At 48.3% G+C, this 24,393-nt stretch overlaps 1 protein-coding gene across 1 annotated transcript; it reads right to left on the reverse strand.

Moving 5' to 3' along the window:
* Window positions 1-3,636: 3,636 nt before the first annotated feature.
* On the reverse strand, window positions 3,637-24,390 carry LANCL1 (LanC like glutathione S-transferase 1). The gene is made up of 9 exons (XM_026118762.2): window positions 24,227-24,390; window positions 22,541-22,658; window positions 14,691-14,898; window positions 11,252-11,387; window positions 10,750-10,896; window positions 8,505-8,687; window positions 7,901-8,077; window positions 7,575-7,647; window positions 3,637-6,722 (listed from the first exon to the last, which is right to left on the reverse strand). The coding sequence occupies exons 1-9, from the start codon at window positions 24,308-24,310 to the stop codon at window positions 6,646-6,648; spliced, it is 1,203 nt and encodes a 400-aa protein (XP_025974547.1). The 5' UTR covers window positions 24,311-24,390; the 3' UTR covers window positions 3,637-6,645.
* Between the last annotated feature and the right edge of the window lie 3 nt (window positions 24,391-24,393).

Genomic DNA, 24,393 nt, shown 5'->3' on the forward strand with positions numbered 1-24,393 from the left:
TTATGAAGGGTGCTGGCTTGACAGCTTGAATCCCTTCTTAACAAGGAGCTGCTTTGCAGAGAATAATGGTGTAAATCCCACTCTCCCTCCACAGACAGACGCACACTCCAACCTACTGAGGTCATCTCTGTCCACTCTCCTGAGTTTCTCCCTCCTCTTGCATGTGTGTCGGTCAGCTCCGGACCACAGTGTGGCTGAGCTGAGAGAGAAGGGAGTATTGACCCGGGCTGTGTCGAGGCCTGGGGTGGGCAGCATGAGCCAACATGTGCCTGGGGAGCGTGGAGAGGTGACCTGTGGTGGAGAGACAGAGCCCTTCAGGTGATCCAGGTACTCCGCAGAGCGGATCTGGCAGTGCCCCACTCACTGCAGCCCTGCAGATGTGGCTGCCCATCAGCCGGACTCAGCTGCCCCAGGCTAAATGTGTGCAATGTCTCAGTGCAGACCAAAGAAATTAGGAGCAGGTTTTGGTGTGGACACAGAGTCACCAGCTCCTGGAGTCCTGTGAAGAGGGCAGAACAAGGAACCTGTGTTTTTAGGTATGCGTGTATGTGTAAGTACAGAGGGAAACTGAGTTAAGTTGAATTGGAGATGAAATTAGGGCCACTGAAACCAATGGATTTACACAGGTGTCAGCGAGTTAAAACTGTTCCCCCAACTCTTGTGGTTGCTGGTAGGGAAACTGCTGGTTTCTCTGCTCGCTAGTAATATTAGTTTGCACTGTGCCTCTCAGCTTTGCTGTACTTTACAGTCTTGTTAGGGCTCTTGTGGGGATAAATCCCATCGGTAGCATTGACTCCATGATGCAGGAGGACTGTGAGCAGATGCTACTGATGGAGAATTAGGACATCTAATACAATCAAGAATGTAGGGCTTAAATAACACTGAGAACTGCTGCTGATGCAACAGAGAACACTTAAGGTGGGCATTTTTCACTCTCTTTGGCTGGACAGCTGCGAGAGGCCTCCTTATTTGTATTTTACTGTTGGTTTTAATATTTGACCCTAATATTTTTGGTGTTATGTCCAGAGTTTCAAGCAATGTAGAACTTGCACAGTGTTTTCTTAATCATGTTGACAGAGCAATGAAGTGAGAAGCTGAAAGAAAAAGAGCAGTGGGCAGAAGCTAAGCCGTGCCTGAGGACTGTCTCCTTAAGTTCGATGAGATGGGGTGGTCCTCGCTGTTGTGCTGTTAGGAGCGTGCTTTCCCAGCCGCGTCCCCGCTCTCGCCTGTGAGCCCGCAGACACTCGGGAAGAGGCAGAAGGGAGATGCCTTCCCGGGTGCACACGCTTCTGCAAAGTGGTGCTGGTACTGGCGCCTGTTTTCAGATCTCGTTAGAGCAGTCTCAACAAGTTGGCGTTTCCGAGTGGGGGAGGCTCCGCGGCAGGGTGGGAGAATTCGGCATGCCGAGTGCTTCGCGTTGTCCCAGCGGATAGAAGAGTTCAGGCATTCGCTGCGTTTGGGGATGCAGAGCCCTGACTCTGCTCTGCAGGTATCTGGGCATGGTTGACTAATGCATCGCAGCTGGGTCCTGGATTTTGGTCTTCCAATCTAATAACCATCCATTTCTCTTTCACTTTCGTTTCTTTGACAGCTGCTAAGTTAGGGGTTTTGAGCAGTTTGGATGAAGTGCTATCAAACACTAGCTAGTGTTGCAGTGTTCAGGGGGGTGAAGGCTCCGGTCGCTGAGGTTATGCTCTGAACTCTGTTGTCCTGCAGCACCTGCACACAGACGCAGGGGGTCCGGCAACACGGGGCTGTGCCCGAGTAGCTGCGGACGGAAGGAACGCAGTGTCGTGCCTGCTCTAGCAAGAGGTGTTGTTTCAAACAGATGTTGTTTCCTTTGGCTGTAAGCAGTGTCCAGGCACGGTGAGAGGAGCTGAGGGGCAGGGGGCCACAAGCAGCTCCGGGGCAGGCGAGGGCCCAGCCGGGCTCTGCTCACAGCTCGGTGGGCTTCTTGCTGTCAGGCTGCATTGCCACCTACTGGGGGGACACAGCCCTTTGCTAAGGCCACCACCTCCAGCCACACTTTACGGGTGTCCCCAAGCCATTCTGATCTGTGACAGATCCCCTCCCCCTACAAAGCTTGCAGAGGAAACCGTGGTTTCCCCTCATTTTCTGTGTTTAAGGCCCTTATGGGGGCACTCATGCTGTAGTGCCCTGCCCGTTTTGTAAAATCTAGTAGAAGAGAGTGAAGGTCAAAATGCCTTTTTGCAGCTTAGCGCTTGTGTGGAAGCATGGCCAGTGTCACCTCCCAGCCCGGCCTCCCTGGGAGAGGAACTGGGTGGGGGACAGAACCAGAAAACCCCTCAAAAACCCCAAACAGGAGCACTTCCGAGTGTTTAAGCTGGACCAACAGGCTACACAATGAGAACTGCATCGCCAGACCCACACGGGCACCTCCTTAGGGATAATATTATTGAAACTCCTTCAACAGGGCATGCTGAAAGCTGCTGAGGAATCCCTGACCCCGTTGCCAGTAGCAAACTTGTCGACTTCAGCACGTTTCTTCAGGCATTTATTGCAGGCAGCTCTGCTCTGCCCTCCTGCTATTGCACAGGACACATTCCTCTCTTGGATTTTCTCTTCAGACACTTTATAACTTCATGTGTTGCAACTCTTGGGGTTTAAATTTCCCAGTCTGGGTGTTTGCTTCGAGTTCAAGGTCTCTTTCTTTGGGTGCAGCAGAGGGGACGAGAGAGACCGCTGTAGCCAAAGTGCTCAGCCATTCTAGGCAGGGAGATCTGAGGAAGCTGTGCTACTCTTCCTCATGTAAAAACAAAAAAGCACAACCCAAAAAAAAGACTCTTACAACAATTTGTGTGTGCTAGGACCTTACTGCCTTGGAGCATGGCTTGTGGTCTCCCTGGGACCAGCCCTTTGGTATCATCAGGAAAAAACCCTGCTCAGATTTGGCCAGGGTACTACCCTTTGGGAAAAGAATGAACAAAAAAGAGGGGAAGAGGAAAAGGGGGAACAGGAGGATATAGCCTTCATTTTCTACCTTGCTCAGCTCCTCGCCTGGCAGACAGGAACAATGTCCCCCTTGCCTTTGGAGGTGGGAAGCATCCTTAATAATATTCTTCTCATGCTCTGTAACAGCCTGTCCTTACTGATAAATGTCGTCTTAGAATCGTACAGAATTTAAGGCACAGTTTTGCTAGGGACCATATTAGTCCAAAGTGTTTTCAAAGTGAGCCAGACTTCAGCATCCGATATGTATTAAATGACTGCAATGCTAGTTTATAAACTGATTTATTAAATGAGCTGTGCATCTGACTGCTAATGATGGAGGCGCTCACGACTGATGGTTATTTGGCAACAGAATATTAGCTGCAGATTTAGCGTCAGTGCAGGCTGCACTGCAGGCATATGAAAAGTTAATATTCAGGAATGGGAAATTAAACAAGTTGGACACAAGCAAAAACAGATCTGCCCCCTCCCACTGTCCCTCTCTTTATTTCATCTCTTTTATGGTTGGGCCTGCTGTCAGCTCTTGAGAGCTAAAATCACAGCTGGCTTTGGGGGGGAAATGCACACCTATAGATGCTGTTTGGCCAACAGTGTTTGGGACATTTTTCATCTTGCTGATAGCACTGCTAGGCATAGGAGTGAGCATGAATTGAGCCAGGCTGGCAGTGCATTCAAACTGTGGTTTTATTTCTTGCAGGTATGAGGCACTTGATTTTAAAACAAAACACCATTACGGACAAGCATAACCATCCCTAAGAACTACTCTTTAAATGTCTAAACTTCTGATAAAATCCATATGAAGTAGCTTGTTGAAAATAATTTTAAAATCCTACAAATTTTTAGGGCTTTACCGAATCTTTCTGAGGTCTGGCAATACCAGCTTTACTGTTCCCTTCCTTCCCTTCCACTCTGCATGTAACTGTTGCCTCTCCAGGCTTCGTCCTGCTCCCTCTGCTTGGCCCAGAGACGGGTGGAAGCGAGCAGCACCACAGCCCTGTATGAGGAAGGAGGGGCCACCAGTGAAGACTCATACTACGCCGCTTTCCCATCCCAGTTACTAGATGATCTCCCTGAAGAGCTTTGTCACGAACCTTAATAGAAATGGAAATCATAGAAAATATGGCTGTAAGGCACCTCAAGCAGCCAAATCTCTCCTGCTGGAGGGCTGGATCACATCCTCTTTCTGGTGGCTAATGCTGCAATAGTCCTACTGCTTTCGATAGTCCTGGTGCTTTCAAGAGCAAACATACATCGCGGCCTCCCCTTGGTTTCTCGGGCTCCTTAGTTTCAGGTAAAGCCCTGACAGTCCTTTACAGAGTAAAACTCATACTCTGTGTGTTAGTGAGCACCTGTGAAAAAGCCACTTTGGATTGCTGCAACTGGACGGGCAAAAGTGTCTGAAGCATCCCAGCAGCACTTATCTATTCACAGCGTAATCTGCAGTCACCTTCCATGTTATGGGTGCGTGAGAACATTGTAGCACCTTAACCAGAATGGCTGTTGGCGTATCTTGAACTCTTCAGCTGTGATTCCTGGTCATAAAGGGGGGGGGGGAAAATTCACCCAGTTTGTTTGTTTTAGCATTTTATTAAACAGTGCACCATCTGCCAGTTGTACACCAGGCCCTGGTGATTTTCAGACCAATATACGAACCCTGGGACATGATGCTGCCACGACACTAGGCTGCACGAACTGTCTCGTAGAGGGGAAATGATGCCCAGGAGGAATCCAGGCTTGCAGGCAAGTGCCACCACACTGCCACCACAACAGGCAGGCTGGAAGGTAGCTTATGGCAGGCCTCATTTACAGGACTCCCTGACATCCCTATGCTGTTCGATTAGCCAGATCCTGCTCCTGAGGCTGTGCTGCTTACTTTCCAGTCACTTGCCCATGCTGTTGCAACCCCATGAATGATAAGGAAAAAGACCACCGAGTCTGCATGAGCTTGAGGTTCCTGACAGGGACACCCACCCAAAAGCAGATGAGCTTCTCTGCACTTCAGGCTGTTTCTTAACAAAGCAGCTGAAGTGTGTGATGGCAGCACAAGGCTGGGCTGTGAGGAGACAGGTGACCTTGCAGGGGCTGGTTTCTACTGTTTGCTGAAGCAGCCCATCCACGAGGTTCTTGTGGGTCTGCCTGTGCCACCGTTAGAGGTTACACTGTTACCATGCCAGGTCTGGTCCTCGTGGCAAAAGCACGGCGTGCTCCGGAGCGGGCCAGGGCAGCTGAGGCTGCCTCAGCCTCCCTACTGCTGGTACGGGAGCTCGCCTGCTGGGAGGCCGCCCGGCCCTGCCTGGTGGGCCCTTGCCGGGGAGGCTGCTCTGAGGTAGCCTGAGCACTCGGTAAGTGCACCCTGGAAAGACTGAAACCCGCGTCCACACCTGTGCAGGCTGAGGAGCCTCCCGCAGCCAGCAAAACGCAGTACAACAGGTTCAGTAACTTTCGCTGCATTCAGCATTTAGCTCACGCTCTGGGGTAAGACAGTGGCTCACGGGATCAGGTCCCAAACTGCTGCAACTTCGCGTAGCATCAGCAGAGGACAGCAAAGCAGATTTACCCCTTGCCAGGATCTGGTATGCTGACAGCCTAAAGCTTTTTAACCTAGGGCGGATTTTGCAGCTGCTAGTTGGGTGGATTCGGGCTTGCATGTCAAACTACAACAAGCAGTAACAAGCCAAACAAGTCACTCGAACTATCCAGGTTTAGGAAAGCTTATAAAACAAAGCCTGTAAAAAAAGAAAAAAACACCTACACAGGTAACAGGTTTAAACACTGACAGAACTCAGTGGAATACATTTCTTTTCCCATGCTGCTGCTGGTAGGCTTGGTTCCACCTAACATCTATAAAGCTCGTACTCAATTTTAAACATGGACTGAAAAAAAAATTCAAAGCCGAACAGCAAGCATTCTTAGCTTACTTTTAAACTGAAGTTTTCCATTCAACGATCGATGGACTTTTGGAAGATTTACTGTAAGATCATGAATAAGCACAAAAGCCACTGGATTATTTGTTTGCCTGTCACTGAAAAAATGCACCAAAAGCTATACATAATAGCCTTTGCTTATAAAGCAGACAGGTGTAAATCTAGGACAAGGCTTTGGCATGTCAGCTCCAGCTGTGCCACTTGCAATCTGACAGAAAAGACATATATAGAGACTCTGCAGTCCATCACATTCACTTCATGTGGCGCAGCCCAGCTACTGAGCTTCCTACTCCCTGAATGGTCAGAAAGAAAATGTTCAGAAGCAAATTGCAGGGCAATAGTCTCAGTAGTTCAGTTCATCTTTTGTTTTCAAAAGGCAACTAAATTCCTGTAACTACTTGTCAGCACAGAAAAGTTAAATGGGCAAAGGTACGTTCAATAGAAAACTTTCTCCCAGTAAATGAGATACAGAAAATAGCAAAACTCTGTAAAGCCAATAAAATACTATATATTTCCTCCCTCCCACTCCCAGCCCTGCATTTTTAGGAGACACCAGCAAAATCCTAATTCTGTCTTTTAAATAAAAACAATGCAATGAGATGACTAGAAATGTTAAAGAACTCAGCATGTCATCAGGAGGACGGATTTACGTTCAGTTAGGTAAAGGCGATGAGTTTGGAAAGGGGAAAGCAACTTTGAACTGCTTTTCCAAGTGCAGAAGGATTCAGGCAGGGAATTGCCAAGCTCAGGTTTAGAGTTCAAATGCAGGGAACTTAGCCTTGGTCGGCACCAGCAGGTCAGCAAGAAAGTAAATCGTTCCAGCCATTCCTGAGGACAGAAAAAAGAAAAGTGCTAATACGGGTGCCCACAGGGAATCTCTCTGGAGCATGTTATCTAGAGGGTGTATGGATGAGTCACGAAGACAGAAACAAAGAAAATGTATTCAGAAGGACCTAAATCATTTCCAGGGTCTGAATGCAGTTCTCCCAAGCCACTCAGATGCTTGAGAAGGGAGAGCATTTTGAAGTTAATAAGATACTGAAAAAAGCCCCCCTTCTGTTTTATTTGTCCTCCGGTTTAAACATCTGGATGCCTTTGCAAAGCTTTGGGCCCTGTGATATTTTCCCTCAGATTCCTCTCTGATGTAACTAGCCTTGTTTGTGGACTGCAGCAAAGCTAGGGAGATTTACAGCAGCTGAGGCACTGACTTTTTCAGCAGTCCCCGCTGATGGCACCTTTTTGGGGAGCCGTTCACAGGAGCCATAAAGTGCCATGGGAGCCAGCAAGGCCTACAAGAATGACTCCATTTGTTCTTCCCTGATCACTGGAATGGAACTGGAAAGCCCAGGAAGGGTTTCAGTCCTTAAAAGGGCACAGACAAGCAAGACTGTCTGAGAAGCCAGGCTACAATAGCTGTAAGGTAAACTTTGGCCTGTACCCATTAAAGAATTCCTTTTGAGGCTTGTGAGCAGGAGTCCCAAGAAGACAAGATGCTCCAGCTGGAGCCATTGGCATGTGCTACAAGAAGACCACGTCTGAGAATGGGTAAAAACAGTGAATACAATTTCCCTCCCATCCTCTACACTGAGTTTTGAATTCAGAGAAACGTGTATTCAGTTCTCCTCAGTGCTGGACTAGATCTTACGCAGTTGCAAAACAAAGACTAGAGAGGGAGGTTACCTTCAAAGAGAGAGAACGGTGTGTCTGGAGTCCGGCACCCATGTTGACCATAGCTTAAACACCACTCTGCAAACTGGGTAAGGGGAACAGAAACGTCCACATTTTGTTAGAGATGGATTTTAAAAATTCCCACCCCCATCCTCACATCATCCCTTGACAGAGCAAGGCTTCTGCATGATATTCCTTCTGTACAGGCTGTCAGACCGTGACTGCGCTGTTGAAGGACTGTGCTGGTGGAGCTGGTTAAATCTAGAAATTAGCTTACAAAGGAAATGGCAGGGACGTAAAGGGCAGAAGTGAATAATCGCCCCCCCGCAGGCTCTCACCTTGCAGGCCCTGTACAGGTATTTCATGTTCTGAGTGAGGTTGTACAGTGCTAGGAAGCCATAGGCGTTGCCAGCTGTCCCGTGACACAGCCCGTAGCCTTTCTTCAGTAACCCGTACTGCCAGATCACTTCTGCGCACTGCAGGGCATCATTTAGGTACTGCTCTTCCCCAAACACCTGTGGAGATGAGAAAGATTACCCCCTTGCTGAGGCAATTTCCTCCACACTGACAGCATCCCTGGGTGAGCGGGGAAGCTCAGGTTAATTATTAGCTCCTCTCCTACTGAAGTTTTAATGCTGTTCTTTGCTGTCTGCTTTCAAAGGAGAGTGTTTTTAATGTGATGAATAGGGTTGTATGATATTACCTAACGCCCAGCTAGCTATCACCATCTGTCACCTGTGACACGACACCCTACACGGCTGGTGGGTATTTTCAGAAATACATTTTCAAAAGGCTAATTTCCGTTTCAGTCGGTGGTCCCTGTGGGGTGATTTCATGATGACAAGCCATCCTGCTCTCTGGCAAGGGGGTTCCCAAAAGAGTTTTCCCAGTGATCAAATTCCATGTTTAGGGGTCCCCAAAGGCTCCTAGGATGTCTTGTACCTTGTAGGCCTGAACAAGCATGTAGATAAGACCTGGTGCCCCATGGCACCAGTGGACGAGTAGGTCTCTGGTGTCATCGATACATGGAGGGTAATTGCCCGATGGGAACTTGAGCTGGCAGACGTAATCCACGCTGGGTTTGACTGCGTTGTGCAGTTTCACTTGGCTCACTCCAAGGCCAGGCTAAGAGAGAGAAAGTGTTAAATCAGAGAGAATTACCATTCTGTGTCTCCATAAAAGGCCCAAGGCCCGCTTGAAAGGCAGAAGCAAAACAGACTGTTGCGGCATCCCTTCTTGCTCCTTGTACATGAAGCTGTTTCTTTGGTCTGGGCTTTTGCAACTTCACAAAGACCCACTTGGCACTGAAGAACAGAGACACCAGGCTGCTCTGTCCTTCAGCAAGGTCTCACTTCCAGCCGTACCCTAGTGTCCTCAGAAACACTGACTGGCCCTAGTATGTCAGTCAGCCCTCTAAGCATGAGAGGACTTCTGAAGATGAGTAGCAATAGTTTCAGGTAGGAGGTAAAGCCTAGAGAAGCAAGGTTAAGGATGAATACCAAGAATAATTCCTAGCAGGCAGAGCACCTCAGCTCTGAGCTGCAGGGCCAGCCCAGCTGGAGGGCTGTGATGCTGTGTTTCCACAGATGTTCTCAGGTAACTGCGAGGTGGTGATTTCACCACTGATCTCAGATGAAAGCAGGAGAGGGACTTCAGTGTCCTCTTCCAATTACGCTGTCACAGATGAAATCTGTGCAGTTCTGACTTCTCTTGACAGACTGCAATAAAAACTCTAGTCTAAGGATCTCACTGTTCCCAGGTTGATAACTTGTAAATTAAAAATCGATATTTGCGCTGTAAAACCACTGGAGATAAAAGTCCAGCGTCCTCCTCTCCTTACTTCCCTTCTTTGCTTCCCCGGGACTTTCTGTGCGTTATGCCTGGCTGTTCCTCTCCGTTTCACACGGGGCACAACTTGTGCTTACAGGGAGCTGATCCTTGTATGGCCAAGAGCATTCCAGGCTCCTTGTACTGCGTACAGCAGGGCACATGCTTGAAGCCCAGATGGTAATTTATGGGCGACTTAGTCTTAAAATTCTTTAAAACATCAGTTTGGGAACGAGCTCAGGGGCTCGGTACAGATCTGGGCTTATAGCACACTGTAGTTTTCCCTGCCCCCAACTAAGCCATTCTGTATTCCAGGGTAATAATCACCCTCCATCTAATTTCTTCTCTTGCAAATCCCCTTCTGCTTCAAAAGCACCAACCACCCTTTCCTCTCTAACTGAGTTATATAAGAGGGTTAAATTCACAGAACTCCGCTCCTGCATATAGGCTTGAACTTTGAGGCTCCTACTTCAGACTTAAAGAAGAGCTCAAGTGCTTGAAAGCTTTTTTTTTTTTTTTCTCCCACCAGCTGTGGTAGTTGGGTCTAATGAAAGATATTATGTCTTTCTATGAACCTTGCCACGTTAAAGTAATTTGCATTACTCAGTTATCACTATTAATGCTTTGAAAATACAATGTTATTTATTGCTGTGATTTTTTAAGAACTCAAGCATTGTAAGCATATCCATACAGTGACCCACACCGGGGAACTATCACCTCCATTTCAGAGCTAGGTAATGGAAGATTGCCATAGCTCCAGTGAGTTATCCAAAATTGTGAGAAAGACAGTATCAAAGCAAAGGGGCACAGCAGCTCCTAGCTTCTTGTCTCATATTGTCTGCTTCAGGTGCTACAGACCTCAGCTGCTTTATAAAAGTAAAAAATTCTACCCCTTTAATATTTGGATATAAGCCCTGATTTGGAAACCCGGGCATTTCCCACTGTCCTACTATGACTTTGGTCTCTTTCACCAGGCTTTTCTTACAGAGATTTTCACTCTGAAATGATCTGAAGTTGCTCCAGGTAACCACCTCAGAAATGCAGGAAGGCCACAGATACCAACACATGGGAAGAATTCACAGCAATTAGCACAAGAGGCGGGAGCTCCAGACCAGCTGACCCACAGGGCTTCATCATGTGAAACTGCTGGTATAATGCAGGTCCCATTTTCCTGGGGATCTCCATGGAGGAAGGAAATCCAGTCTCACAGATGTACAAAAACCCCTGGAAGTAGGGATGCATAACCCAGCAAGGGAGCCTCCCTGGCTTCACATCACCCAGAGCCGATGCAGCCACTCCCCTGTGTTCAAAGAGAAGTGAAACAGCTGCCAAAGGTGCATCCCCTCTACCTGTCTCTTACCTGCATGAGATAGTAATAAATCCCAGCCAAGCCATGGGCTGCCCCTACGTAATACTCCTGGTACCACTCATACATGAGGGGGCTCTTTGCTGTGAAGTTCTTCCTTTTGGCCAAGTTCTCTCCTGAGGCCACGACTGCTTCGCAGACCTGTAGAGAGCAAGAGGTGGGTGAGGGAAACGCCGGTGCCTGGAGCCAGCACAGTGAGTATCCCAACACAGAACAAAGCCCGAGGCTGTTGTTATTCTGCATGTGCAGAGGGAAGACCATGAATGAGGGAGTGAAACAGCTCCCACTTCAGTGCCATGTGTGGATTTGCAAGGATTAGGAAGGGCATCTGATGCCCTTTCCCTTTGGAAGGATGGTACCAGCAGTGGGGATATCTGGAGATGGTTTTTTCACTTGTTGCCAGAGTTCTAGCATTAGTTTCTACCTGCCCAGAGATAAACTGGGTAGGAAGAGACAGAGGGCTGATTTAGCCTTTGCTGTTGAGAAGCTACGGTACCTGTTGAATGTGACTTTGAGGGATCTTTTCCTCTCCGAAGTGCTTGTTCACAAATAGCAATGCATAGAGATAGCCCATGCGCCCGTAAAGCAGCTCATCTGGCACTCGTGAGTCAAGCTTGTGTAGGTGGAGCAAGCTACAAAGGAAAATTTGTATAGGTGGATTAGCGGAACAGGACATCCAAAGCCATGTAACCAAACAGTGAGACTGGAGCTCAGAAATACTGTTTGTCCCCTAGTGCTGCCCACTCCCTGTGAGATGTCAGACCAGCCTCTGGGTCTTAGCCATCCACCTATGCGAGCTAGATAAACCCTCCTTCCGCTCTGCTTTTTGACTTGTGGCTTTAGTCTGTTCAGTGCTACGCAATCACAGCATGTGCTTGTTTCTATAGCACCAGCTCTGTAAAAACTCTTTGTGGGGAAGCCCGGGCTATAAGAGACAGGCAGCATAAAGCTGCTGACTGCTTGGGGAAAGCAGGCTGCCCCAGTTTGGTAATGAAAGCCTGTCCACTGTTACCCCTCCACAGTGCCTTTGGGAAGTCAGCCTGTTTGCCAGAAATGACTGTTTTCAAACTTAGCTGGTATCCGTTTAACTTGGCTGCTGGGGGAATGCTAGAAAACCAAGCCAGTGCTGAGGGTGTTTGGAAAAAATCTCACCCCTTATGCGTAAGTCCTGATTGAGATAGCAAAGCCACTTCCCCTCCATGCCCCCAAATGGCCAGGGCTACCCTGTCAGCAGAGAAAGAGGTGCTTGTAAGAGGTGAGGAGAAAGGGTTGGACATGTTCTTTAACATCAGGTCTCCACGGGACATGTAAGAAACCTCATCCAGGGAGAGTTAACCAGCCCAGGCAGAGCACAAGTGCTGCGGGCTGCCTGTAGTGCAGCCCCATGCCAAGGATTGCTTGGTTGGTGCCAGGCGTTAGCCCACAAGGTCAGAGCAAGAGGCCTGCTGGAGTCACAAAGTTTCAATGCAATTTTTTCAGGCAATTGGCATGTTGCAAATATGGTGATATGCAGGTGGTGCTAACAGTGACTGACAGCGCAAGTTTTTCTCCATTCTGCCTCTCATCACACTTCCAACAAAGCTGGATGTCCTTCCCTGTCAGAGCAGAGAGCAGGAGGCAGGGAGCAGATAGTTTTTAGCTTTACTTTTCTGTTCACCCAAGGCAGCAGTCTGAAAAATGCCAGTGCTTTTAAAACACCAGCGTGAGTAGCTTCAAGGCTGTTTCCGCAGCTGCATCCTGCCGTGGTCTCACCCTGGGAGAGTGGTGTGTGCAGGGCTCCCCTGCCACAGCAGCGTGAGGGACAGCAAAGGTGCCTCAGCAGCCCTTGCTCTCGGGCAAAACAATGTGCCACAAAGGAAGGAGCAGCCAAGTGTCCGGAGTGCTTGAGGAGCAGACAGGGGATGCCGGGCTCTGACTCTGTGGCATGAAAGCCTCCCTTGGCACTGGATTCAAAGTGAGCAGAGAGAGAGAAAGGAGAGAACAGTGTCTCAAGATGGATGGTGCAAGATGCCTGGGGTGCAGTTGGACTGATGGCATGCAGAATGCCTTTCTTGGGCATAAGGGGGTAAACTGAGGGCCCTGAAAGAAAGCCACTGCTCACAAACCATCCTATTATCTCAACTACAGAAAAATCAGTATTTTCTGGTCAGAGGAATAGTGAGGCAGTTGTACAGTAAGATGGGATTTTGCACGCCACTGGCTCTGAAAGCAACCCCCTGACCTCCTGAATTGGTGGGAGATGGCAGGTTAAAGAGGACTCCTGGAACATAGATCAGGTTTTCACAAGCTCTTGGAAAACAGGCTGTCCTGAAATATTAAGTCTCTCCAGAGCACGAAGTACATTTATTGGTCATGAACTCATTTCAGCAAGAGCAAGCAGCCAAAACCAGCAAGCTTCTGTCTCTTCTACTGCAGGGAGAACGTGGCTGATGAATTCTCTCCTCAGGCTCTTTTCTGTAGTATGTTCAAGCTAACTGCTCTGGGAATTGGCAGTAGAGTAAGGACAATGTAACTTGCTTCATGAAAGCCCTATTTTCTCTCCTTCAACTTGTGAAGAAACCTGTTTCCATGGCTCTGCCCTTATTATGCCATTAGATGGCAGTGCAGAATTAATCTTGGGTTTCCCTTCTGCCACAAAACTATAGACAGAACAGGAGGGACACATGGAGGGGAGAACTGCAGCAAGAAGATATGAACTGGGCACTTCCTACAACTTGGGGTTATATACCAACCACAACTGACCAGTACTGTTTGACAGCTTAGCACTGTCTCTGTTAGCAAATATATAAATCCTAGTGAGATTCACTGCTTTGCTATATTAAGCAAATTACTGCCTAAACCATCTTATTTCAAGAAGAAGAAAGGGAGTTCTGTCCTCTGACTGGCTGTATCTGCATAAAGCAGGAGCTACTTTTAGTAAGGCGTGGGAACTGAGTGTCCAAATCTTATAGGTACTTCTGATTCCCAATTTTGTTTTTTTATTATTATTCATTATTTTATTATATTATTGTTATATAATATTTTTATTATTATATTATTCATCTTTCACTGATGGCCATTCAGTGTCATTCAGAAGTTGCTGGGTTTTGTCTTGCTTGTGTGCTGACCACTCATAAATGGAAACTCTATCCAGGGCTGTTTCTCACCTTCTCAAAACTTATCTCCCTCAGGCAAGAAAAGCTTGCAACTGCAATCTCTTCCCTTTCTTAATGTTTTTTTTTCCCTTCCTCTGCCACTTCCTGATCTTATTGTAGGACTGCTTATAAGTCTTTACTTTTGTTGGATACTTAAAATAAAAAAATATTTGAAAACGGCTGAGGAAAGGCAGGTAATAGAAATAAATGAATCATAACCAGCTGCATTCAGCACTTGAAAGGGCACTCAATCATAGGTTTAAGTCAAAATCAACTAACAAATAAGAAAGGGAAGAGAGTGACAAAATTCTTCTAATAATCCTGCCCATTTCTCCTTTTCATCAAAATGCCTGCAGAAGCTAAATGTAAAGGTTCTTAAAATCCTAAACTTCAGTTTGTGGTTTTTGTTTGGTTGATGGGTGGGTTTTTCTTTTTTTCTTTTTTTTTTTTTTCCCTTAATTTTGTCAACACTTTTTCCTGTGTTTCACAGAATGCTGTGACTCCTACTTCTCTGAGTAATTCCTCAGATGGCAATACCAGCTTAAAATAACCTTGGTCCCTTACCCCTGGTCCCAGCCTGCAGGCTGCCAGACAGGAGCATTTGCCCTTAAGCTAGCTGTTTCTCCAGGGCCGAACAAATCTGTGTCGCTTTACTCAGTTGCTGGATTCTCTCTCTCTCTCATGCCAGACTGCGGCAAAACGCACTTGGGTTCAGAAGAAAGGGACTGGTAAAAGCCCAGACCAGCTCTAGGAGCAAGAGCAGGAGGAACATGAGGTCAAAAACATAACTGAACGTGTTACCGAGTGATGCAGTCTTCTGACTGCTTCTGGTTCTGCAGTTTGTGGTAGACGACAGCAGCCACTGCCAGGGGCCCAGCGTCTCCGCACAAGAAGGTGATGGATCGTCTTGTCAAGCAGTTCAGGCTCTTCTTCACGTACTCATGGGCCACCTGGAGGTAGGCTGGGTCTCCATACACATCGTACAGGTGCAAATACAGCAAGGCGATGCCTGCAAAAGGAACGTAAGGATTGCAACAAGTAGAAAAGTTTACCTATTTTGTCCTTTCCACTATGCATTGTGGCTGTTGTAACAAATCCAGAAGCCAGCCCTAGGCCTGATCTGGGGCATGTACCATTTAGGAAGGCTTCTTGGGCACAACTGGGAGCTGCTGCAGCATCCACAGCTTCTTTTCCTGCTCTGTGATCTCCTTGTACCTGGTGCCGCTGATGAGCGGACTGCAGGTCAAGGTGAACAGCAGTGTCTGGCCCAGGAGGTCCTGAGCGCAGCAGAGCTTCTAAAGCACAGGTTACAACTGTAGCAGCAGGAGAGCAAATGATGAGACCTAGACAAGCCTGCCTAGACCGATCAACTGTACCTGCGACTGTGCTGTTAAACAGTAAAGAGCATCAGGGACAGGCAAGATGGTACTTGTGGCAGAGTGGTGCTGAGACTGTAGCCTGTCTTGATCTCTCTTCCCCGTGCCAGGAAGTGGAGGGTTGGGTCACTTCCCTTGGACCAGCTGAGAAAAAGCAGCACGCCATCAACACTGAGAAGCAGCTTCCATGAGGTACCCCTGTTTCTTAAGTGGAGATCCCACTTGGCTCTTCTCTTCCTTCCGACTCAGAAGCACCAGCCAGGGGGTTATAACTCCCTGGACACCTGTGGCTGCTGAGCACGTCCCAAGGCCTACCTCAAGGACAGGAGCATCCTAGAAAAGAAAGGGGCTGCCAGACTCCCTCCTCCTGCCACACACCATTTATGAGCAGCCCTTGTCTGAAATATAAACAGCTACCTGAAACACTGGAAAATGCTCCCTGGTCCTCCCCTGATCTTTTCAGTGTGGTACCCAGCTACAAGAACAATGTTGGACTGCTACTGGGAAGTCGCATCAATAGCTGTCCTTTGACTCTGTCTGCCCTGTCTTCATCTTGCTCTTGGAGCTTTTAATGTGTGATTGAGGAGTCCTCAGCATGTCCATGTTAGAAAGGTTTGCCACATTTGAACCACCCTTGTGACTTATCCTCAAACATGCATCGGAGAAGCTACTGGCCTGCATCATTTCTAAAAAAGCTCATCTCTCCCCTTAGCAGTTACCATTTTTAAGAAGACAAGTCCTGTGTTTAAGTCTAAATTATTAGAGCCTATCTCTGTAGATCTTGATGCTGTAAGGAGAAAAGAAATGAGGGGAAACAAACAAACAAAAAAAGCATGCTGCAAAATTACTTTCCATGGTACTGAGGACAATTTTAAACTTAGATCATTTCCTCATTTTGCACAGGTAATCTCCAAAGCTTCATGCTACAGACAATTCAATTTCACATGCATATTAAGGGCAAATTTCTATTTCCTGCTGAAGTTAATAACATTGTCCTCTCTCTAAGCAGTTCAGTGTTAGTGTTTCCAGAGAGAAGCTGAGATGTATGGTACCATTGCTCAGGTTTGTAAGGATGTGGACATGAAGCTCTTTAAAGGGGAACTCTCCTTTTCCAGCGAGCAAATGTCAAGTGACTCTTTGATTCATTTAGCACCTAGCACAGCCTCTAGACTTCTAATAGGTCTGATAGCTGTCTGAGCACAACCTGCACTCTTGAGTTATTTGCTTTAATATCAGACTTCTTGCTCTATAAGTAGCTTCTAGTCCCACTGCTATCATACCACTCTAATTATGTATGTAACTACCCTGTCAAGGCTACTGCTAGGATTGAATTCTAGGAAAGTAAATGTTGCAGTATTGTTTTCCTCCAATTTCTTCTTTGCCACATGTCTTTTAAAACATCTCTCACCCCCTTTATCCCCAGGCCCAAGCATTCTGTAACAGTGGCTCTTTTGGCAAAGGCTCCAAGAATTTTGGCCTGTACTGAGGGATGGAAGTGAGACCTCTACCTCCCCAAATCGTTCATCTTTCTTTTTTCTTTTAAAAAACTTACAAACCCAATCTAAAGATGGTTTCCTCAACTTTGTAGAACAGCAAGCCTGTTCCTTCACTTGTAATTGGAAGGAATTCATATTCCCAAGCTGATAGCAAGAGCAAAGTGAGTGCTGCTTTCAGCATGTTGCTTGCCCTGTTCTTATCCAAGAGCCCAGAAGCAGGGAAGACCAGCAGAGGAGGGCAGGGCCCTGCATAAAGAGGCAATATTTAGCAGCTGCGTGTATAGAGATGTGCTGGTGATATGCAAGATATGGTCATTGAGGGGGAAATATCATATATTGACCTGTGTTTAAGATGTAGGCAGCTTGCTTTAGAGGTAGTACAGTCTAGAAGGTGGAGAGGTTCCAACTGATGATCTTGGCTTAATGAGGCAGTGTTGCTCTGCAAAAGTTATTCCATAGCTCTGCCTCGATCCCTCTCCAGTAGCATCACTCTCCTCCTATCACCACCCCACCTGACCAGGTAGTGTTTGAAGACTGACTTGGTGGGTTTTGGCATGCTTCAAGTGCTACGCAAACATTGCATCATCAGTCATATGGGACTAATAAACGGTAGATCTGCTCTGCTGCTGTGCGCCCTGGAGGGCTGTGTTCAGTGGACTGGTGTTTCAAATGTTTGTGACCACTCTCACACTCCTTCCTGATTATTCCCACCAGAACTGCCATGCAGTTGCTGCTTCTGGCCTGCTACTGCCCAAGATTTAAGAGCCCTGTTCTGTTTATAGGTTACTACTGGACCTTCTTCTCTGTAGCTTCTCCAGACTTCCAAGTTTCTTGCTCCTGGAAGTGTAAGACCTGCTGCCCAGCCTCATGTGATAGAGAATGCATCTGGCATCACCTGATGGTACAGGCTATGGTGAACCTGCATGTTAAGTGGCAGCATATCCTTCAGCAGAGCTCTGCTGACTGGAAGTGCTGTCCTGGTGTGCAGGAAGCCAGTGCATTGCAGTGTTAATGCTTGAGATACCTGCTAACTGTAGGGGATCATCCAATTTTTAAGTCTCCTGCAGAGCCTGTGTATCTAACATCTTCAGCAGGACAGTGAACAGCATCTCTCTTCTCTCACCATCATGGAGAGTGTTGTGCTTGCAGGGGGTGCTTGGCTGTGTTAGAGAAACTTGTTTTGAGGGATACATAGGGGAAGACTTAAATGCACACAGCCAAAATGGAACTATGCACCTGGCTGAACCAGACATTTAATACTGCTGGCTGATTTCCATGCTGACTTCAGCAACCGCTGTCTCCATCACAGCAGAGAGCACTGGAGATGTCAAGACAAGTTCTTGCTGGAGAGCTAAAGCACTGCAGTTAGCTGAAAAAATACCTTGTCCATGTGACACTGCTATTGAGCAAACAAAAGTAAAGCTGTGCCTTGACTTCCCTTCTTGTGCCAAGTTCAGACTTGTGCTTCGCGTGGGATTGTGCTTCCCTTGCAAAAAGTTCTGCTGGTGAGAGAACAGCCGTAGGAAACAAAGCTTTTCTTTCACACCGAACAGAGCGCATTAAGGCAAAAGGAAGCCCTGCTTGGTGTCAGCTCCACGGCAACCCCCTTGCTGATACCACGAGCAGGGATCCCCACCAGACTGTTCTGAACATGCCTCCTGTCTATGAGCAGCTGAACTGCAGTGTGGTCCTGTCACCAAGTTGCCACAAGAGGAGATTTCTGGGTCACTGCTAATTTGGACCAGTTCCAAACCTGTTGCCTATAGTAATAAAAAGCTCTGAGTGGGATGTCAAATGCAGATGGAAGAAGCAAAAACTTATCTTAGCACCTAGTGAGAAAACTGGATGATTTCTAGCAGGAAACCTGATGTCATTTTAATGAGTCAGGTATAGGGGTAAAAGTTACAGAGAGGGTAGAATAGCTCTGCTGCCTGCCTCAAAAGCTAATGAGCACGTCTTCTGGTGGAGGAATAGGGGATGTCAACTCAAATGTGTGTAGAAGGGGTGCTGAATGGGATGCTAGGGGGCTGTATCACCCCATGTTCAAAACTGCCTGGAGATTGACAGGTAGGTCTTACTACAGCTTGTCTTTCTAGTGCGTTGTGGGACATGGGGCATTTCTCAGGCTGCCTAAGCTTCTCCAGATGTAAAACTGGGGTAACAAAGCTTCTTTTGTGAAAACATACACTTCTTCTGTAAAAATGCAAAACAAGCACAGTCCAAAACAAAACTACTCCTTGTACCATCAAAAATCCTAGAATGGTTTAGGTTAGAAGGGACCTCTTGATCCAAGCACCCCTCAACATAATGCCAGCTTCAAACTTGCATCTGATTGCTCAGGGCTTTGTCCAGGAATATCTCCAAGAAGGCAACTTCACAAAAACAACCCACCAGGCACTTAGCAGGAATGTGGCTTATATGGGCATGAGGGCGACACAAGGCACTCCTCTCTCTCCTCGAATGTAGCCTCTTTTCCTCTCACTCTGTAGGCATTATTTGGGGATTTCTGTTCTTCTGAACAGAACTCTTTAAGGGGGTGCAAGTTCTGAGGTCTGAGTTTTGAGGTTAAAGCTAGGATATCATACTAAAGCAAACAGAAGATGTTTTTTTCAGAAGATTTCTTGGATAGGTGTGGTCAGAATTTCTATCCATTCTTAAATAGCTTCTCTCCCATCTGACATGCCTTCTGAAGAGTCCTCTCAAAAGCCAACTCAGCCCTACTCTTCTCTACTTGCCAACAAGCCAGCCAGAAGCTTTGAGTTGGGGCAAGCCACCTGGACTTGCTGGTTTGTTTCAGAAGACCTCAAGCTCTGAAAGCTCATTATATTGCTAGAGAAGGGAATGCTTGCATGGAAAACAAACTCCAAAAGCGCTGCCACAATGTGGAAGAAGGAGAATCTTTCCTTTACATGACATTTTAGGTAGAAGATCACCTCATCAGCTTGGAAAAATGCAGAAGTCTATCAGGCAGCAGACTCAGGAACTAGCTCCGCCATCAGCCTAAGAGGTGACAGCAGTGAAGTCGGTCTCCCTCCATTTGCTTTCCATCGCCTGTGCTTCCAATCTAAAGTCTTTGGAGTAAGGCCTCTTACACTATGAGAAATATCAACACGTGTATGTACTCTTAGGCATCCTCACGCTAATCTATTTGGAAGTGGATCAGACCGTTGTATTCCTGCCAGGATTTGAACTGCTTCCGATTCAGAACTAACGGCAGTTTACCTTCCCTCAGTCAACATTTTGATACCAGTGAAACAGATTAAAACCACAAAGGCTTTTACAGCAGTCTAGTTAAATTGATTAAAAGACAAAACAGAACACAAGAGCTGAGTCTGGTCTATACCCAGGCATGTACCAGGCTTGGCCTACAGAGCCCTGATCTCTGTGGGAAACTGAATGAGAGTGTAACAAGCTGATTCAAATGTGTTTTGAGGGCATTCAGCCTTACACTGGATAATTTTGATCTGAAGTGTGTTTTTGCTGCCTCTGAGCTGAAAACCTAAGTCCTTCTCTCCCTCTGCGCCAGCTTCCTGTGCCAAGAAGCTGTGGCTTCCCTGGCACAAATACAGGCCGGAGAAACGGGGCTCTCAAGTGTGTTGGGGAGGAAACGGGCACAGAAGTAAAATGCCAGCATATGCTGTGCATTACTGGCTGTAATGTAGTATGCTCAAGTACGTTACATATCATGCAGAGTTCGCGCTAAGAGGGTGCGTTTCAAACCTCTCTTATTAGCAGCCACAAGAGTGCAGGTTGATTTCAGACTGCTAGGCAATGATTTACATGAGAAGATACTCAACAAGCCTTTTCTACATAAGCAATTAAGGGAAAAAGCTGCTGTCTTGGCCCAATTAATTTCCTCTCTGGAAACCACACTGAATAAATTAATACAGCTAGGATTAGAAGACAAGGAGGGTGAGAAAGATACAGTGTAATATCTGCAAACCTCACTTCTCTGGCTGTGACCTGCAGGAAATCGTTCCAGGGGCTTATTCTAATCCCATCAGCCAGGGCGAGAAGGCTGTGTGCGCAATGAAGAATGATCCCCAGGGAGAAGAGAGGAATCCCTCTGGAGAAACTTCTTTCCAAGTGAAAACAAGCTGAAATCCTATCAGAGCTCTCACACCATTTCACAGCTGCAGCCACATTCTGGCATAAAGCTCCTTACGACCACCCTATGGAAGAAAACAGTCTCCTGGGAAAGGTGTTCACCTTCTCCCCACAGACTTTCAGAGTACTCCCAACAGCAGCTAGTTGTCCTGCTTTCTCCTGAAGTATTCCGGTCAGAGGCAGACTCTACTGCCATGGCAAGTAGCATCTTTGTGCCTGAAGAGCAGCTTCATGTAAGGAGTGCCTTTGAACCCAAGGGATCTCAGAGCAGGATCGTACAGACTGGAGGACTAAACGCATCTCCCAAGATGAGATCAGCCAGCACTGAGCAGAAGTGCATAAATTCACAGGCAGCAGCATCGGAGTGCTGCTAGGCAGCAAGTGAAGAAATCAACTCCCACGCTGGGATTTAGCACTGGCATCCTGGTATTTCTTGTGAAGCACTCTGCACTGCTGTCAGTGCCTCAGTCTACCTTACAAAAATTTTTAAGCAGGCATTTCTGGCATTGCTCTTGCTATGCTGCAACATTAGCTTAGCATCAACACAGTGAACACAATTCTCCTGAAAAAACTGTTGGCATAGTCTTCCAAACACAAGCCAGCCATACCCAGATCACAATGTAGAAAATCGCCATTTAAGATTGTAGTGTATAGTGCCAAAAAAAAAAAAAAAAAAAAAGGCCATGGAACAGAGAGCTGTGGCCAGGACAGGCAAAGATCTTGAGTGCATTAAGCTGGCAGCAAAATGAGACTGACTGTGACTCCCTAGAGTCTGTCACAGTGCAGAGAGAAGTGGCAGGAAGGCTGAAATAGCACACAGCGATAGTCAGGGATGATAAGGCAAAGAACAGTGTGTCCTTACTAGCTCTAGAGGGCGGCAATAGGGGAGGGGAAGGCAGGGCATGCTCCTAAGGCAGAAAAAATCCAGGCTGAAGATGTAGGACGAGAGGGAAAAAAAGCTTCTGGAACCTTTGCACAGAAAAGTCAGTGTAAAAAAGGCTTCTACCCTCACTTTATACTCTCATTTGAATATCTGCTCCCTCCAGCAGGTACTGGAGCAGAACTAGCCCCCAAAAAGTGAAGGGGCATTACCTTAGGAACAGGAACAGAGCAACCTGCCGATTGCAGAATGTCACGTAAGAAAAAATTCAACCCCAACTGAGAAGATGGATGTTATTTCAGGCTCTAGGCTTGCTAGTGCTGCTGTGCAAGAGCTCCTTACAGGAAAATGACCTATTGTGCATCTGTGCCTGCTCCACGGAGCAGTGGTTTGCCTGCCACCACCCTCACTGTGGAATGGGCTGGATTTGGAGCCAGCCCCTTTGAAGGCTCCAACATTTGCTCTCGACCAGATGCATTTCAATCCTTGAGCTTTATCCCTTGCAGAAGTTTGGCGCTATTAATCAAGAGGAGACCCAGTCCTGCCTTGCAGCGCTACAGTGTTCCCTCTGCAGTTTGCATTCAACTGCCAGAAATGAGGAGTCCCAAGAAAGACAGCCTCTTGGTTTAACTGATTAAAAATCCTGCAGAAGTACCATTCATGACGCAAAGCCACCCTGATCAAACAAACATCCAAAAATCAGGGTGTGATTTGGCCTAACATAGAAGTCAGTTTCAGAGAGGCCTAGCTCAGTTCTGAACAGATGTTCAAGCGTCTGTGTGGCCACCCTACCTGTCCAGCCAGTGTAAGCAGTGCAGTCCCGTGGGTCAGCAGACTTCAGGCCTCTCTCCATCTGCTGGAGCAGCTCCCTTATTTTGTTGTTCAGGCGCTGCGTGAACTCGGGAGTCAGCTGCAGAGAATCGAGAAATACCAAACAGTAAGTAAATATCAGCAGACAGATTGGCTGAGGTCTTGGTAAATGGCTGAACGCGTGTGGAGGAGCCTGGAGGGAGTACACCAAGGACCAGGGATTTTTCCAAGAGGCAGAAGTGTTTGCCTCCTTTTAGCAGTCTGAGGAGTCTTGGCTGGAAACTGTTACCTTACGACCAGGAGAAGATCAGTCACTGCCCCTTGGTTTCAGCACCTGCAGCTGTAAGGCCTAAAGTCACACTTGAGGAACAAAATTCAACTAGTTCTTACCCTGGTGTTAAATGTGGGCAGGCTGGAGACTCTCTGGAGTCCTGGCTGTCTAGTTTGAGTCTCCCTTCTTTAAAGCTCTGCTGCTGCAGGGCTGAGCAAGGTCTCCACCCTCCCAGTGACGGTTGGGATCTCTGTCGTAGCGAGTGTTTTACGCCACAGTGAAATCCGGGTGGGCTCTATTGTTCTCCCTTTACCTCATATTCTGCTAATGTCAAAGGAGTTGCTCCTGACAACCACCTACCTAGAGAAAACCATAACGATTAAGGCTGCGCCATATTGTAGAGACAAAGATGCATGTGAGGATAATGCAAGTCCATTCTCTGAGCTGCTCCTTGCCCGTGTTAACAATTCATGTTAAGTACTCTGCCAGCCATTTGGTGCAAAATATGATGATGCCAATAAAAAACAGGGAAAGAATGCTTTTTCCCTAAGAACTGAGATTTTGCAAACTCTCTGCAGAGTAGGCCAGGATGGACTGGGATTCAGAAGACCTCGCTTCTGTCCTTGGTTCTGCTCTGCAAGTCTCAGCTCCTCCCTGTCCCGTTAGGGGAATGACGCCGCTCGTTTACTGTAAAGGGGCAGGAAGCGTGGAAGAGGTAGGGGGGACCGGCCCCAGTCACCTGGCAGGCGACAGGCTGAGGCGCTTCAGCGAGTGGAAGAGCCGAGCAAAGATGGCACTGCTGGACGTGAGCTTGTCGCCGCAGAGCCGCCGACTCCTCTCAGCGCGCTGGGGCCGCCCTTCCGCAGCAGGGCGGGCTGGGATCGATCCGGGGCCGAGGGCAGAGACCCGCCTAAGGCCAGGCCGGCCCGGCTGAGCCCTCGCTAGCGAGCCCTGCGGCACGTGGCCGCCTGCGTCGGCGCCTGTGCCAGGCCTCGAGGTACCGCTTCCAGAGGCGTCGCGGCTGCTCGCGGGCCAGCCACCGAGGCCCGACCTGCTCCGCGCCAAGGTGCGGCCCGTCTGCAAACTGGTGATGCTGGGAAGCCGCCACGGGGACCTGCCGCGGCCCGTCCCGACGCGTCGGCGTTAGCCAAACCCTCCCGCCCGGGGGCCGCTTCGAGGCTGGGCACTGGCGCAAACCTCCCCGTGCCGGCGAGCGGAGGCCCCAGCCCGCCCCGCCGCAGCGTTTCGCTCATCCCGGCGCTGCTTCGCCCCGGCGGCGGGTACCGACCGGGCGGCGAAACGGCCCCCAGGCAGCGAAGCCCTGCCGGGGCCTCCCCGCGGCGGCGCCGCCCGCCCTGCCCTGCCCTGCCCTGCCCGGGAGGCGCCGCCGCACTCACCCGCCCGGCGGGGTCGAAGTAGCCCGTGGCCAGGGACTTGTCGTAGTCGGCGTAGGGGTTGCGCAGGGCCCGCTGCGCCATCATGGTGCCGGTGCCGCCGCCGCCGCCGCCGCCGCCGCCGCGGCCTCGCCTCGCCCCGCCCCGCCCGCCGCGCGCCGGCCCCGCCC

The sequence above is a fragment of the Dromaius novaehollandiae genome, chromosome 7 (assembly GCF_036370855.1).
Source record: "Dromaius novaehollandiae isolate bDroNov1 chromosome 7, bDroNov1.hap1, whole genome shotgun sequence".
Taxonomy (NCBI): Eukaryota; Metazoa; Chordata; class Aves; order Casuariiformes; family Dromaiidae; genus Dromaius; species Dromaius novaehollandiae.